The sequence below is a fragment of the Mus pahari genome, chromosome 1 (assembly GCF_900095145.1).
Source record: "Mus pahari chromosome 1, PAHARI_EIJ_v1.1, whole genome shotgun sequence".
NCBI classification, from domain to species: Eukaryota; Metazoa; Chordata; class Mammalia; order Rodentia; family Muridae; genus Mus; species Mus pahari.
Window position 1 is genome coordinate 40642801 of NC_034590.1, and position 16285 is coordinate 40659085.

Here is a 16285-nt window from a genome sequence, read left to right on the forward strand (position 1 = left end):
TTACACTTCCTCTGTCAGTGCCTTCTTGGGTTGCTAGTACCTGCATGTCTTTGGACATCTGCCCTGTGTACAGACCCAGTAGGCTCCAGATAGGGTCTTATGCTTGATCTCATGCATCAACAAATGACCTTAATATCAGGATGCTGTGTGTGTGGCTACTGATTTTCCTTATGTCTAGAATGATTTAACTCAGTCTTTGAAATCAACGCAGGAATAAAGAATGAGCCACCCAGATCATTAGTATAACCATTTTATTAACAAAAAGGAACCCATGGGGTTCAAAGAAGAATACAAAATACAATCTTTATTTTCCCCTTGGTTAAATTATTACATTTTTAATAAAAAATTTAAAAAGCAAGTGAACTTACCAAAAACACAACCTTTGCCTACTGACTTTCTTATTGTGCAAAACAGACACAGAAAGTAAAGTTCTGCTCCAGCGGAAGGGAAGGATCTGTGTGCACCAAAAGATGCTCACTTTGAATCGCAAGCTTTGTGCATCCAAAAGAAAATCCTAAGGGCACTTTTTGTTTTTCCCAAACTAAATGAGAGCAAGAGGGGACTAAACAGGCAAGTGTTAGCAGCTACAAGTCTGATCGTCATTCACAGGGTTTCAGATGTAGTTTTCTACATTTCTGTTATCCTGGGTATAAGCTTCAGGCCAGACAGACAGACAGACAGACAGACAGGTATAAAGTTACATCTTTGCACTCTTCAATGCCACTGTTAGCTGTGCTTCCGTTTTGTGGGGGACTTCATGATTCCTCTAACCAACCCGACTGCCAGGGCTTATCTACAGGGAGCCAAGGCGCTCCATTTTCTCTGTCCACTCCGTACTGTTGCTTTCTTTCCCTTCGTTTTGGTTTCATGGGTGGCCCATGACTTGACATAGTGCGTAAACTACAGGCTGGAAGCCAACAGACAGCTCACCATCTTTTTCATGGCAAAAATGAAATCAGTTTAGATGGAATGTGAACAATCGTAACTGTTCACAGATACACAACAGAAAAGAAGATAAAGAAATCTCTAAAAACAAAACAAAACACCAAAAAACAAGAAATAAGGTTTTGTGGTGATTCTCACATACCACAGTTACTGGCAATACCATTTGGCATTTTTGACAATGGCATAAAGTGAAATACATGTGTTTGACACTAAGATGGTCAGCGGGGAGAAGTACACACTTACTGAACATTGGTACAAAAATCCCTGAACGAATGGTCCACTGACTTTTGATATAAAAATTTCACCCTAGAAGAATGTCTCTAAGGGACCATGGTGACTGAAAGGTAAGTCCATCTCCACGATGGGTGTGGCACAACACTCTGCCTGGGAAGCACCAGGGTTTCTAAATCAAACCCTTAGGATTTGGCTTGTCCAGCTCTTAACTGTGAGAGGCTCCCTCCCACCTGGTGCCTGAAATGCTCTCAGTTCCTGGGACCAACAGACTGGAGGCAAAACAGTTGAGCATGTGACTGTGAACAGAGGGAGGAGGCTGGTAGAGACATGGCTGACCCTGCCAGCAGCAACACAGTCCTTAGGTCTGAATATCCTGAGGCTCAAAGACAACAAAATATTGCACCAAAACAATTTTTTAAAAAAAATCACAGTATAAATGGAATTACTAATGTACTGGAACATGAATGCACTACACAGAAACTGCCATCCACCCACTGAGGCCTCTTCACAGGAACCAAGTCTAGGCAAGTTCCTGTCCTCTTTTGATTTGTGATTTCTTAAGATCTTAGGTGTTTATATTTATTTCTATTTAATGCTGAGCTTGTGGGTGTTTCCCTTGGTCTAGTTTTCAGGTCAAGTGACAGGTTGAGAGGAGTCTGCTAACTGCATAGAGCAGAAACCCCAGAGGTCAGTCAGGCCTGGACTTCTGAGGCCAGCAGGGCTGACAAAGCCACTAGAGGTAGGATAAGAGAACACTCTGTTCTGTGTCAGTATCAGGGATCCCAAAGATGTCATGCCTACTTCTCCTTTTTCTAATATTCCCTAGGTAAATAAGGAATGAGGAAAATCAAACATACACCCTGCAACCAGTTCTTAAAAGTGTAAGAAGTACAGCCCTTCACAACACACAAGTTCATGAACAATTCCTCTTTTCCTTTTGATATGGCAAGCTGTTAAGGAATCTGTTCTAGCTTCCTCACGAAAGACTGGAGCCACTGTCAGTTCCATCAGGATGTCACATGACCACTGACTCCAGCAAGGACCTGGATCCTTGCTATGGTAACATGATAAGAAATCATGAAGACCCCAAGACCTGGGGACTTCAATTGCATTGAAAGTAGACCACTTGCTCATTCGCACTCACTTCAGAGCTGTCTTGTTCCCCTAAATCATGTCTTCCTACCAAGTCCGTAAGTTCACAACTGTGTGTGAACCCTGGTCAAAGCACACTCCAGTAACATCCAGTAAAATCCCAATTCCTTAAGACTCCTCTGTTCAACAGTCTGGGCATTCTTTCACTTCCTCTCTTACCATCAGAACTTCCCGTTTTTCAATTCATATTTTCATCCACTTTTAAAGGGTGCAAGGGAACCCGCCCTAGAAACCGTGTAACCACTCCCCTGTCCCACTAAAAGTTCTCATATTCTTTCATTTCTGTCATCTTCGGACTTGAAGTTCACCGATGTTCTGAAGTTAACTTTTTCTTTCATCCAACAAGGCAGGCAAAAGAACCAATATTCTAAGTTGGTAACAACACAGTGAAGTCTGGAGTCTGTTCAGAGAATGAAGGATACAGGCTGGGTCTCTTGGGCATCACCAGGATGTGGATCAACCTACAGAGACAGAAGAGAGAGGTGATGGCCGTAGCACCTTGGTTCTCCTACCTACTTCTAACTACTTAATGGCTGTAAGCCTGAGTTGGTAACCACCTGTCATGAAGACCCCCACCGGCGACTGAGTTCTCTATCTTCTGTGGCAAAATAAAACATCTTCAAGGCAATCCACAATACTACATGACATAGCTCACAAGCAAAACACCCCAAAAAAGTGCGGTAAGCGGTTGTGATGATCTAACACTGTAAGGACAAGTTTATACGTATACCTTCCCAACTATGAGATGGCAGCAGCACATGAGTGAGTGGAGGGGAGTGTCTGCAGAGCGCATAATGAGCCTAATTCTCTTTACCTCTGAATAGAGAGGGGGAGGCTGGAAACGGAATTCTTGTATGCAGGCAAACATTGAGTAGCAGGCTTCCCCCTCACAGTCAGAGGGCTGAGGATGCGGAGGAATGTGTCGGGAGAATTCTTCTTCAGATACCACATCTGCGTAATTTGGTGGTGCTGAAACAGAATTGGAGTTTGAGCTAAGAGATCCATGTTAAAATGCAAAAATCACTGTGTGTCTTCCGAACCCTTATAAAAGCAAGAAATGGAGTCAAACGAGAGCTATTATGGTCACCACAAGACAAGTTTTGGTCCCCTTAATACACAGCTACTAATATTATTTTCAATTACATTCTATTTTTTTTTTTTTTGCGTGATCTACATGTTATAACCTAGGCAAATAAATACCTCTGAGATGTAGCTATAGAAAATATGCAGTCTATACTTCTTTTTCAACCATCTTACATTGTTTTAATATTACAAATTAGCCTTAGGAGATAGATGGCCATTTTATTCCTGTGCTTATCACTGGCTTTGTGTCATAGCTAAAGTAAACATTCAAGGTTCCTTTCCCAGGAATGTTATTTAATTCTTTGTAGTATAAAACAATTGAGTAGTTGTGATATTCATCTTCATTGTCAACCTGACAGGATTTAGAATCACCCAGGAGACAGAACACAGGCTATGGCTGTCAGGGAGCTTGCAGAGACTGAACTGAAGAAGGAAGAACCGTTTGGATGTGGGCAGCACTGTCCACAGCCCGGGGCCCCTGCTCAGCTAAGAGAGGCATACTGGGCACCCATCACCCTATGCTCCCGGATTATGGATGCAAAGTGACCAGCTGCCTCTCACTCCTGCAACCAAAGCTAAAACGTTCCACACTGCCACACCAAGCTGCACCTTTAAACTCTAAGACAAGCAAACCCTTCTCCCACGCTGGGCCCTCTGTCAGGCATTTGGTCACAGCCATGTAGACAGTGATGTGGTGGGAGAGAGCTGACATGTGCACACCTACTCCTGGCGTGTTCTGTTGTCAGCTAGTCTCTCTCTAACACTTCACTGCGGATGACTTGAATGTTTTACCTTCAGGCTGCTCCGGAAGAGCCAGTGCCAACCAGCACATGTCCATACTGAACTGGCTTGCGACACTGCTGTTTCTGCGGCCAAAGCCACTGTATGGAATTGTACCAATAACCAAAGGCAGCTCCAGCATCAATTTTTTAGCACCAGGGATATGAATGTATACCTGATATGTACAAAAGAAGAAGCACGCATGAGGGCTAGGAAGGCACAGGTTTAGGGTAAACCTTACGGGAACTAAGCTATTCCAATCTCCTTCTCATAGAAACAAATGTACCCCACCAAGCCACCAAGCCACCGAGGACAAATGTAAATTGTCCTGAATAAGCATAAAGGAAGAACAGACAAAATGAAGAGTTCACTAATGACAGGACAGGCTTGTGACAGGGAACTGTGGCCTTCACGTGTTTCACTGTAAGTTGGCACGACTTGTAACATTCCTGGAAAATTAACCTACGTTCCATGTAACAAACACTCCTCATATCATCTCACTTCCTTTAAGATTATTGCATTCAATTCCCCTAGGTAGAGATAGGGTTTTAACAGTGAAGGCCAGTCTTCATGTACCCCAAAATGATAGCAATGGTAACATTTTTCCAAGTATTGATGCAATAATTAGATGTCATATTTGTAATCACATGGCTCGCTGCTCTGCTTTACGTATTTTTTAATGATTCAAGAAGCTTTGATTACAGCTAAGGAGTAGTCCACTCTGATGATGCAGCAGTCCAGGATGGATGGAGTGACAGGTGGGATCTTCAGCATCTTCCCATTCCACGTGTCCGTACTCCCAGAACCGATGTGGTTTCCTCGAACATTGGCGACCATGTGCCGGACTGTCTTTGTCTTTCCACTAGCCAAATACGTCTGGGTTTGGAATATGGCCGCCTTAGGAACGACCAGCCGAGATGAACAATTTTCTATTTCTGCATAGATAGGGATAGCTTCTCCTAAAGAGAGAAAAGAAATGAGAAGGACTCAGGGATGGTTCAGGAGAATTTCAAGGCATTGCTAAAAACTGCACCAGCCCAGCACTACTGAAGCTTCTGTGGGAAATCTTCGAGAGAGGAATAGAAATTCAATGCAGAAGCTGACATTTAATACCAACTGCACTCCTCACTTTTCCAATGTAAAAAGACACTAATGCTATGACGAGATGTGTAAATGAGCAGTATGCATAAATTAAGCTAAGGCACATACAGAAATGATGCAGTAGGAGGCTAAGTATAAAGCTTCCTAACAACCTCACTAGAGCCCAGGAATAAACATCTGCCCATCAGTGAGCGAAGCCTTTGCTTCTTGGGAACTCACAGGGATAAGGCACAAACAACGAAGGGGCAGACAGGTTAGTTCACAACATTACACATCTATACTATAACTCTCCGAGAGCCCTCTATCTTCTTTTATGATAGTAAAGTAAAATTCCAGCACTTCCCGACCTCCTTAGTTTCATTCGGTGACTGAAGCCACCAGGTTAGAGTCAGAAAAGCAGGAATTATACTGGTGACCATTATTCATGGTCTTACAATATATAAGTGTTAATTACTTATATTTTAAAATACGATGCACTTCATAGGTTGTAAAGCTTGCTGTTTAAAACCATTTTGATCATGAGTCTGTTCTGCGGATTTCCTGTGTTGCTTACCGTTACAGTAGCCCTTTCTCTCGATCTTGACACTCAGTGACACGGGGCCGGAGGTGAAAAGCCAACAGCCAACCATTTTCTCCTGCGTCTTCAGCATAGGAGTCTTGGAAGTGACAAACAAAAGGACTGTCATTAAACCACTCCAGAAAACTTACCTTCCGTTGAAGAATAATTATAAAGAAATATCAATCTTTCTTATTCTCATGACACCAAGTGCTGAAAGCCATTTCCTTCTCAGGAAAACTAGAGTGAAGTCTCAGATTCAAACTTGTGTGACATCATCCAACTTTATCCTGAAGTTACTGTGTTTCTAAGAAATGACACATCCTTTAGAAAAGTGATCAAGGGTCCTTTTCATACTGTAAATATTACAGAACTGCCATTATATACATGGTGGGTATGGTGTAGCATATGAACAAGTGTGTGCACACGGGTGTGTACATCCATGCCGGGACATGCAGAAGGCAGAGGAAAAGGTCTAGAGTCCTTTTCTATCACTTTCTTCTTTTCTTTTTTTGAGACATGGTCTCTCAGTGAACCTGAAGCTTGCCTTTTAATCTAGGCTAGCTACCCTGTCAGTGAGCCCTTGGGATCCACTGGCTTCCATACCCAAAGTCTAGGGTTAAAGGCATGTGTGTCCACTCCCAGCTTCTGCATGAGTCCTGAGAATCTGAACTCCCATTTTCTTGCTTTCAGAGCAAGCACCCTTACACCCCTGACCTTTCTTATTAGTATGACAGAATTGTGTTTTAAGGCAATGCAAAGAACAGGAAATCTTTACTCTGTTACAATCAAAATGTTACACTGCCTGGCTAAACTCCATGGGATAAGAAGACAGTCTTTTTGCTTACATATCAGACAGAACTTTCAAGTCTCCTGGGACTAGTCTGGAGGCTTTACAGGCATCAACATACCTTGTATCAGCAGGCCTGAAAATGTGGTGAAGCCCATTATGCCCACTATAGGATTCTATTCTTCAAAGTGAGCAAAAACACTTAGTTGTTCAAAACTTAAAGCTTTCTATAAAATACTGTTGCTGACTACCTTTTATTATTCACTTATTTTAGAAATTATACTAAAGTATCTGTTTTTGACAAAAAGCAAACCTCAATAAGTGATTTCCTGTAAAAACTGTGGCAATTTTATAGACAGTTTTAAAATTCTATACAAGTTTAAAAAGATATAAGCTACTAATGCCACTGCTTTTCCAAATGGGATTTAAGAAGCCATTCAAGGGGGCCTGTGCCAGGAGCAGGGAGCTGCCTAGCCCATGTATGCACGTCTTTTATCTGTCATCACAGTTATTCTACTTCTTGTGAAAATAAGAACTAACAAACTTTTAGCTGCCAGCTTTTCCCTTGTCTTTAAAAATATTAGTTAGAAAAAAGAAACATCCAATAATAAAAACACATCTTTCCCACATCAGTGTCTCGATGGGACGATGGGAAGTTTAAATGATCTCAGCATTATCTATGAAGTAAAAAATAACACCATTCATTCATATTTAAATGAAGACCCATTTGGTCCTAGCAGCTTTCATGAAAGTAGAAGGTATAATTTTATATTATTTTGATAATATGGGTGCAGATAAAAGAATGTAGCTCATTAGTCCCCATCTTGCCTATTCTGTTGTTCCTTATAGCCTGATCCTCCTTACCAGCCTACAGTATTCCTGATGATTATTAGAAGTTCAATGCCTTAATGTGGCCAAATCTGTCATAAGGAATGGTAAGTGAAAGGGCCGTGGCGGCAGCTGCACACACTTACTTAATGTTAGAAAATGACATGCAGAATGGAGGGATACATAGCATAATGGCCTGGGCTTCAATAACAGGCGGAGTGTGATTAATACTCTTTCGTAATTACTGCTCCTCAACCTGCTATTATTGGAGAGTTTAGAATGCCACAGTCCTGAGAATATGGCCGTGCTGGTAAAGTAACCCCTCTCTTCTTTGCATTATTGTTATTAAGGCTCATTAATGCATTTCAAGCCTGTGTAACTTTTTGGCAAAAGCAGCCCTGAACAGCAGGGATATAATCAATAGCATTAATACACACAATTTGTAATTTGCCCAACCTAGAATCATATCTTTATAGGGAACGCCTATGGGTTGCATTGTGCTTCCTGAACCAGTGGACAGTGACTAAATGCAGACACCATTATTGAAAGGAGGGAAGGGCAGAGCTTACCAATAAGGGTGGTGTGTTGACATCCACGTGACTGACAACCTGGAGCTCTCTTCTTACACTCTGATCTGGAACTTGGGGTCGTTCCAAAACAGCCCTCACACAGTACTGAATACTGCCATACTTCCCAGTAAACGATGTTGCCAAAGGTCTGAAATAAACCAAAGATTTTGGTTTATGAGCTTATTTTCAGCTATTCAGAGCCAGGAAAAGCACGCGTTAAAATGTGGGTTAAGGAGGAAAAGGACAATAAGCACAGGGAGGGTCCCACAGATTGGCACACACACTTCAGTGTTGGGGAACACCGGGTGCTCAAATAATGGACGTAAGGCAGGGGGAAGAAATGGAAAACATAGCATCACTTACTCAGATGGCAGCCGAAAGCGAAAGGGAAACTCATGTTTTCCTGGTTGTAATAAGGTGATGCCTTCACCTAAAAAAGACCATACTGCATTTTAACTAAGGCCAACAGTAAATCACAAGTTTTCACAATCTAAGCCATCTTTTAAAGGTGGTTTTCCTGCCAATACACACTAAGTACATTAAACAGATTGAGAGAATTAAATTTGAATTTGTCTTTTACCAAGAAATAACACACACACACACACACACACACACACACACACACACCTTTTATCTACAAAATGACCAGTTATACAATTACCATAAAGTATTATCTAGGGCCAAGAGTTCGTGTGTGTGTGTGTGTGTGTGTGTGTGTGTGTGTGTGTGTGTGTATAAAATGTATATATGATATAACATGTAATGTATAATATATAAATATAGTATATGTGCATAAATACATATGTAGTACATATTCATATGCAGACACATGTATACACACATACATGAATTATACTAACATGAGATATCAACATTAAATTGTACCTACAACTAATTGACAAGTTACATTTCTTTAGCTACACTACAATATTCATTCTATGTATTCTTTAGACAGAGGTAGAAAACTTGGTAACAGTATTCATAATCGTTATAGACAAAACAGGCAAAGCAGCAAGGGCCAGCTCTTCAGCCTTTAGCTCTACTGAGAGTGATGGGGTTTCTCAGAGGTGAACGCAGGCTTGGTCCCTTCTGTTCTTGATAGCATCATTCAACTTCATGCACAGATTTGCTAGGAATAGATGGTGTAAGACCAGAAGCACCACCAGAACCTATGATGAATCTCCATAGTCAATCAGTTTAATGTGGATTCAGAGTGGAGCCTGTGGCTTCCACTCTGGTCGGTGGTTCCCTGTGGCATGTGACAGACTTTCCCTTCAAGCTCATAAAAGCTATACATTATAGGTGGAGGCAATCTCATGAGAAAAGATGGCAGACAACTTGGTCTGGAATTTGTCTTGCTACCTCAATTTGTTTCTACTTTATGTGGTCAAAACCATTAATCAGATAGGTTTCTTTGGTTTACTTATCAACAGCGCAGTATTTCAGTCCTGTACCTTTCGAGAATAAAAATGCATCGCTGACCCAATGAGTCTCCTAAACCTCTCTCTACTTTTCACGTTAAGGGAAAACAAGGAACTTGGGTCCACTTGGTAAAGAAAGACATCGCACGCAGGTGACCTGAAGGCAACGTGAACAATAACTAGTCAGAAGGACACAGGTTCAGATTAAGTGGTGTGATGTAGTGTGTGTCCCAGAGGCTCCCTATGTGCAGGAGTGGCCAGCCACACAAGCCTCAGGAGGGTCTCAGCAGAGCTAGAGGACTGGAATCAAGGAACACTTCTCTACCTCATCATTTCCAAGGGGCTCATTAGGTCCACAGAGCTGAGATGGAGTGTGATTTGTAATCGCCGTGTTACACATGACAAAGTGCACACAAATGTTTAGCAATGTGGATTTACTAGACTTAAATGGCAAGCTCGGGTTATAATAAGGATGAGTACTTCGGTCCTCAAAAGAACAGCTGGAGGAAAGGCGATTGGATATCTGCATCGAGTGAAGACTACAGAGTCCTGAAGTTCTGAGACTTCATGGTAGGCCCGGGGGCTGAGGACCAGAATACAGATGAGGTAGAGTTTGGATGAAGGGAACGGGCATGTAGAGAACAGAGTTGCCAGCATACTAAAAAGTGATCAAGAGAGATGAAGAGCCCCTCAAGAAGCAAGCCAACACGGGACTTCAAATGAGAAAACCAATTTGAGGAAATGGACAAACGTTGTAATACTGGGGAAAATGTTTCTTTCTCTTTTTAATTTTTATGTTTAATTAGAAACATTCAGAAGATGTACAGTGCGGCCATTTCTGCTTCTGTTTTATGGCTCATTGTTTCTACCTGTCCACTGAGGACTACACAGGAAGCTGCTTCATCCACCAGAGCCCTTCCAGCCAGAGCTCTTCATGAAAGTTTTTCATGAGCCCTGGGATCTAGAAATGTTGCAGAGGGGAGGAGAGGGGCTATGTAAGGTCACACTCTGGTGGGTGCTTACGAACTGAAGCCAATTCTCTGCTTTAGTCCCTGGGACTTTCTTATATCCTTGGTTGTGAGCCTAGCCTTTAATGGCTGAGCCATCTCTTCAGCCCAGGTCTTTCTATCACAATCTTTTCATAAAGACTTGAAGTGGTTCAGCCACACTGATAGCAAGTGGCTCAATAAGAATAATCTTTTTAAAGAATATTCTGGGAAGATTTTTAAAAATAGATCCAACCGTTTAAAATAGATCCTAGGGGTCAACAGTTTAAAAAAAATCCCCCTAGGTCATTGAATGATAACTAGTTTATGGAGTTAATGACCCTGAGAATCTGTGTCAAGTTGCTAAGTTCTTCCAAGTTGTAAGTATGTGGGGGAAATGTCCCCTCACCCCTTAAGTAAAAGCTGACTTTAAGCAAACTATAGCCATTGCTAACACATTCTAGGAAAACTGGGAGCTGTCTAGATGTTGCTGTTTCATTGGAACAAAGCAACAAGACCTTACTTGTGAGTCAAAACCTATTTGTTAGGCCAGATGTTATCAATGTAGCGTTCAGTTCCCATCCTTACAGGCGCAGGGTCTGAATCTTAAACAAAAACCTGTTTACCTCTCTCTTCCATGGCCTTCCCTCCAGTCAGCCACCTTTAACATCCTTGTTGGCTATTAATCACTGGGAGAAAAGCCTCCTGGAATCCACAGTGAGGAAAGGATGTTAAAGCAGGTAAGAGCTCTCACCTGCCACACCCCATTATCCAAAGCACAGTTCTCTCGTTAGGCACATATTTGAGGATTTAACTGGACACCACTGTACTTCTCCACAGGAGGATACGATACAATAGGTAGTAAGCTTAAGGCATTTGATAGGTCCAAGATGATGAGGCAGACAGGTAAAAGTTTACAATAGTTTCCACTGAGAGAAGATTGACTCATGGTTACTAGCATTGTCATGATGAAATGCAATCACATGAACCCAACATACATATGCATGGGCACTTCTGGAAAAGTCAGAGATGCCCCAGATGGCAGGCATTGTCTCCAAAGGCCTTTCTGAATGGGGAGAGTTAAGAGGAGGGAGAGATACAGTAATGGATCTCTAATGGCTTTTAGTGAGACTCATGTTCCCCAGTAAGGAGACGCTTCTCTCGAACTACCCAAGTACCACTTCCCTCTTCCCAAGATCTAGTTTTCTGCAAATCATCATGAACCCAAGGACTGTCTAGGGCCAGGACAGGCAGGAGCGGCAGGCCATCCAACTCTGGGCACCACATAATAGAATGTCACCAATTCCACCTTCCATGCCTCCAGGTGAGGAAGGACCTAGAACCCAGACAGTCAGATGGCGGGTTTCCATGACAACGATTCCCTAATAGGTTACTAGAAGATCTCAGGAAGCCAAGTTCAAAGGCACACCAACACAAAAGGGTCTGGCCTCCTCCTAGAAGCCAGGTAGGGGCACAGGCTTGGCCTCCTGCCCTTCCCCCGTGACAGCAGATGACTCCCCTTCCAGAAGCTTCCCTCAGTGTCACCCAGCACCCAGGGCGCGCCCCTTCCCGCTCCCCTCCCTGGGGGATTTCCAGGCTCACCAGCTGGGGCCTCCAGCAGACTCAACCGCAGGTTCAAGTATTCCACCTCTGAGGAGGCTGCGGGAGAGCCGCCACCGATGCAGACCCTGGCCCCAGCGCTCGGGCCCCAGGCAGAGGTGGCACGGCCCTGGGCCTCCAGACGCAGCCCGCGCAGGGCCACCGGCTCTGCCGCCTCCAGCAGCACGTGCCCGGCCACTGTCTCGCCGCTCGAGTAGCAGCCCTTGCTCTCATCTTCGAACACCAGCCCCAAGCTCTTGACACGGCCCCGGGGACCCTCAGCTCCCGCTTCGCCTCCCATCCCGCCAGGCGATGCGGCTCTGTCACCAAGATCCGCAGTGGCCCCAGGTCGGGGTAGCCGGCTCCGCGACGCTGCTGTCACGGGCGCCAGCCGCACGCCCAGGGCCACTACGGCCACAGTGCCCAGCCGGGTGAAACACCCGCACTGGGGCCCTGTCTCTTTAACACACCCCACTGGGACTGGAAAGGGGTTGACACGGCCCGCCTACAGAGCGCTGCCATTGGCCAGTTGCGAAACCTGCTTCTTTCCCATTGGCTGTACATGGCCACTTAGTCATTTCATTGGCGCCCCCACGCCAGGCTGAGCAGGACGGTGGTGCGTGATCAGGAGGGCTTCACCAATCGGGAGACACCATAGTGCACGTGCACAGGCCGTTTATTGGTGGGGGCAAGGCACAGTCCTGAGCCACAGACCAATAGTGAGGCAGTGCGCCCATGTGGACAGAGGATGGGAAACAATATCTGTCAGGGAGGGGGCGGTACCCGGCTCACCGGTGTCAGCGTTGCTATGGTTATAGTGGGGGCGGGCTTTCCAGCTCAGAGCCGCTAGAGTAGTTTGTACTAGAACACGAACTTGTGGCTGCAGCCGGCCCAGTTTAAGATTACTTCTGCAGCATGCCCAGCGAAAGGTTTCTTGGAAAATGGAGCTCAGCAGTCTCATTTTATGCTGACTGCCTTGGAACTTTAAAGCACATATCGGAATCTGCTAACTTTCATGATTCTGACCCACACCTCTCTGGTTCTCAGAATTCCTGTACTAGCTGAGAGCCAATGTCTTGGAAGAATGCTGTGATTCTAAGTGCTTTTGTCCTGAGAAGTTCTGTTCCTGGTTGCTGAAGTCCCGCCAGACTCCATCTCTGATTCTTCTGACTCTAAATAAGGTCGTGGTTTTAAAACAGCAGCTGCTACTTATTGGTGCTGGTGCAAACAGAAGGACTCCATTATTGACTGAATAATACTCCATTTGGTCGTTATATACATGCATAAATTGTAAAGTATGCAAATATTATGTCTGGAAAAAAAAATCTATACTTGACACAGAAGTGCCCCACCCAAAAGGATTTCGTAACCCCGGGATCATAGTCCTTGAACATGCCCAGGTGCCTTGGTGACTTGTTCCAAACCCACAGCTCTTCTTGCTGGTTTCTTTTTAATTCACACCGTTCTAGATATCCTTTGGTATCTAGAATATTTAAATATATGTAATTATTTGTCTAACAATTTGTAATCCTTTATTTCCCCTTGTTAAAATTCTAAGTGCGTAAGCTGTTATCAAGGTTTGATCATTGAAAATTGAAACTGAAGGATATTTTTTTCAAGGATCTGAAAGTATAGGATGTTTTACTGCACTGTTTTGAGTTTATATGATCAACATGGGAATTTTTATCTTATTTATTTATTTGTATAATATTTTTATTCTTGAAGAAGTTCATACATGCATGCAGTATATTTGCTCATATTCAACCTACATTCCTCCCCTAACTCCATCCAAACCCATACTTATCTTCATATTCTAACTTCATGTCCTCTTTTCAAAATTGTTGATTTAATTTAAAGTGTGTTTTGCTGTCATAGAACTCACTGGTGCTAATCTGTGCTGCTTATACACTCGAGCAGGGGCCATCCACTGCAGCACGGTTGACCTGCCAGGAGTCACACCCCACCCTTAGAGAACACTGTAACTTTAGTAAGGCTTTAGGGTGTCCACAGATTCTTTATCACTTCTTAAAGAAAGCGAAAAGAGCCATAAATCTATCCCTGTTTAGTATCCCAAAATACTACCTTTGGGTTCCTGATCACAGTGTCTATAATGGTGCCTGCTTCCTTCCCTTCAGAGCACAGCTTGATCTTAAACATGCACTTGCACGGTATTTATTGCCCCCACTCCTCCGGGGGACAAAGACTTTGTTCTCATGCATCGTTTTTTAACCTTTTGTATCTAACACAGAAGCAAGCAATGCTCAATCAATGTGTGTTAACAAACACTGAATGATGAATCACAACCACTGGCTCGGCGGCAGATGAATAGTACTGGACCTCTCACTGGACTTCCACTGGCTCCAGGGAGAGATGTTCTCCTCAAAACTAAGTGTCTAGGAAAGAGGTGAAAGGCCACTGAAATGTACAGACTGCCACGAGGACAGAAATGTAGACATGGCATCCTGTGCTACCAGAGGCCAGCTTCTCTCTGTCACAATGTTTTGTTTTTTGCTTGTTTGTTTTATTAGGTTTGGAGATCCAACCTAAGATTTTTTTTGCAAAGCAGGCAAGCTCTATCTCACTAGGCGGCATCTCCAACCTTTAGGTTTTAGAGACAGGGTTTTCACTGAGTAGATCTGGGTAGTTCAGGTGTCCAGACCTTCTCGCCCCTCTCTCTCCTAAGTGCTAGCATTTATAAGCACGAGTCATTGTGCCAGTAATGACTGTGCCAGTAATGATTTTAGACTATAGGCAGCCGATTGTGTGAGCATGAGCACTTTAACAAATGTTTAGCAGTTGGGGCTGGTGAGATGACTCAGCAGGTAAAGGCACTTGCCATAAAGCTGGACCATCTGGACTTTGACACCCAGGACCTACTGGTGAGAGGGAAAGAACTACTCCTGCAAGCTGTCCTCTGACCCCCTCATGCCATGAACATATTCATACATTCTCTCTCTCTCTCTCTCTCTCTCTCTCTCTCTCTCTCTCTCTCTCTCTCTCTCACACACACACACACACACACACACACAGGTATACACACATATAAAACTTTATGTCAAGTTTAGAGTAATGTATACACACACACACACACACACACACACACACACACACATACCACAGAAATACACACATAAAACTTTATGGTGTGTGTTTGCATGTGTATGTGCTTATGTGTGTATGTCACTGATACTTCTGTTTAGAAGTGTCAGGCCTAATCATTTGCTCTTTTATTGATAATATTGCATTGTTTTGGTGTTCTGCTGTTTGAATTATTTTTTCATTAATTAATTCACTTTCCATCCTGATCATAGGCCCACTCCATCCTCTCTGCCATGCCATGCCCCCCTCTTACAAATTCTTTCCACCATTAATCCCTCCCCTTCTCCTCAGAAAAGGGGGATCACCTCTTTGGGTCCACCCTACCTTGGGCCATCAAGTTACAGCAGGACCCTCCCCTCCCACTAAGGCCCAACCGAGCAATCTGGCTAGGGGACAGGGATCAAATATCAGGCGACAGAGTCAGAGACCCCTGCTCCAATTGTTAGGGGACCCACATGAAGACCAAGCTGCACATCTACATTAATGTATAGGGAATCTAAATCCAGTCCCTGCATGCTCTTTGGTTGGTGGCTCAGTCTCTGTGAATCCCCATGGCCCCAGGTTAGTTGATTCTGTAGGTCTTCTTGTGGTGTTCTTAATCATTCTGGTTTATCACTTCTATCTTCCACTCTTCCACAATACTCCCCTAGCTCTGCCTGATATTTGGTTGTGGGTCTCGGCAACTGTTTCCATCAGCTGCTGGAGGAAGCCTCTCAGGGGACAGTTATGTAAGGCTCCTGTCTGAAAGCATAGCAGAGTACCGTTAATAGTGTCAGTGGCTGGCTTTCTCACATGGGATGGGTCTCAGGTTGGGCCAGCCATTGGTTGGCTGGTCCCTCAATCTCTGCTCCATCTTTATCCTTACATATCTTGTGATCAGGACAAATTTTAGTTTGAAGGTTTTGTGGGTGGCTTGATGCCCTCTCCACTGGAAGTCCTGCCTGGCCATAGGAGGTGGCCACTTCAGTCTTCATAGCCTCTGCTGGTAGGAATCTCAGTTATGATCACCACCATAGATTCCTGGGGGTCCTCCCCATCCCAGGTCTCCGGTTAGTTTCAAGGATGCCCTCACTGATTTCCATTCACACCCCCAGCCCTCTCTCCAGTCCTCACCTCTGCCCACACCTGATCCCCAACCCTGT

General features: G+C 43.9%; 1 protein-coding gene across 1 annotated transcript; it reads right to left on the reverse strand.

Annotated features, from left to right (window-relative positions):
• Positions 1 to 234: 234 nt before the first annotated feature.
• Positions 235 to 12515, reverse strand: Arrdc4 (arrestin domain containing 4). Its single transcript, XM_021199379.2, has 8 exons — positions 12048 to 12515; positions 8402 to 8468; positions 8039 to 8186; positions 5849 to 5951; positions 4897 to 5153; positions 4207 to 4369; positions 3146 to 3300; positions 235 to 2792 (listed from the first exon to the last, which is right to left on the reverse strand). Exons 1-8 carry the CDS (start codon positions 12343 to 12345, stop codon positions 2736 to 2738), a joined length of 1248 nt encoding a protein of 415 aa, XP_021055038.1. The 5' UTR covers positions 12346 to 12515; the 3' UTR covers positions 235 to 2735.
• Positions 12516 to 16285: the final 3770 nt, after the last annotated feature.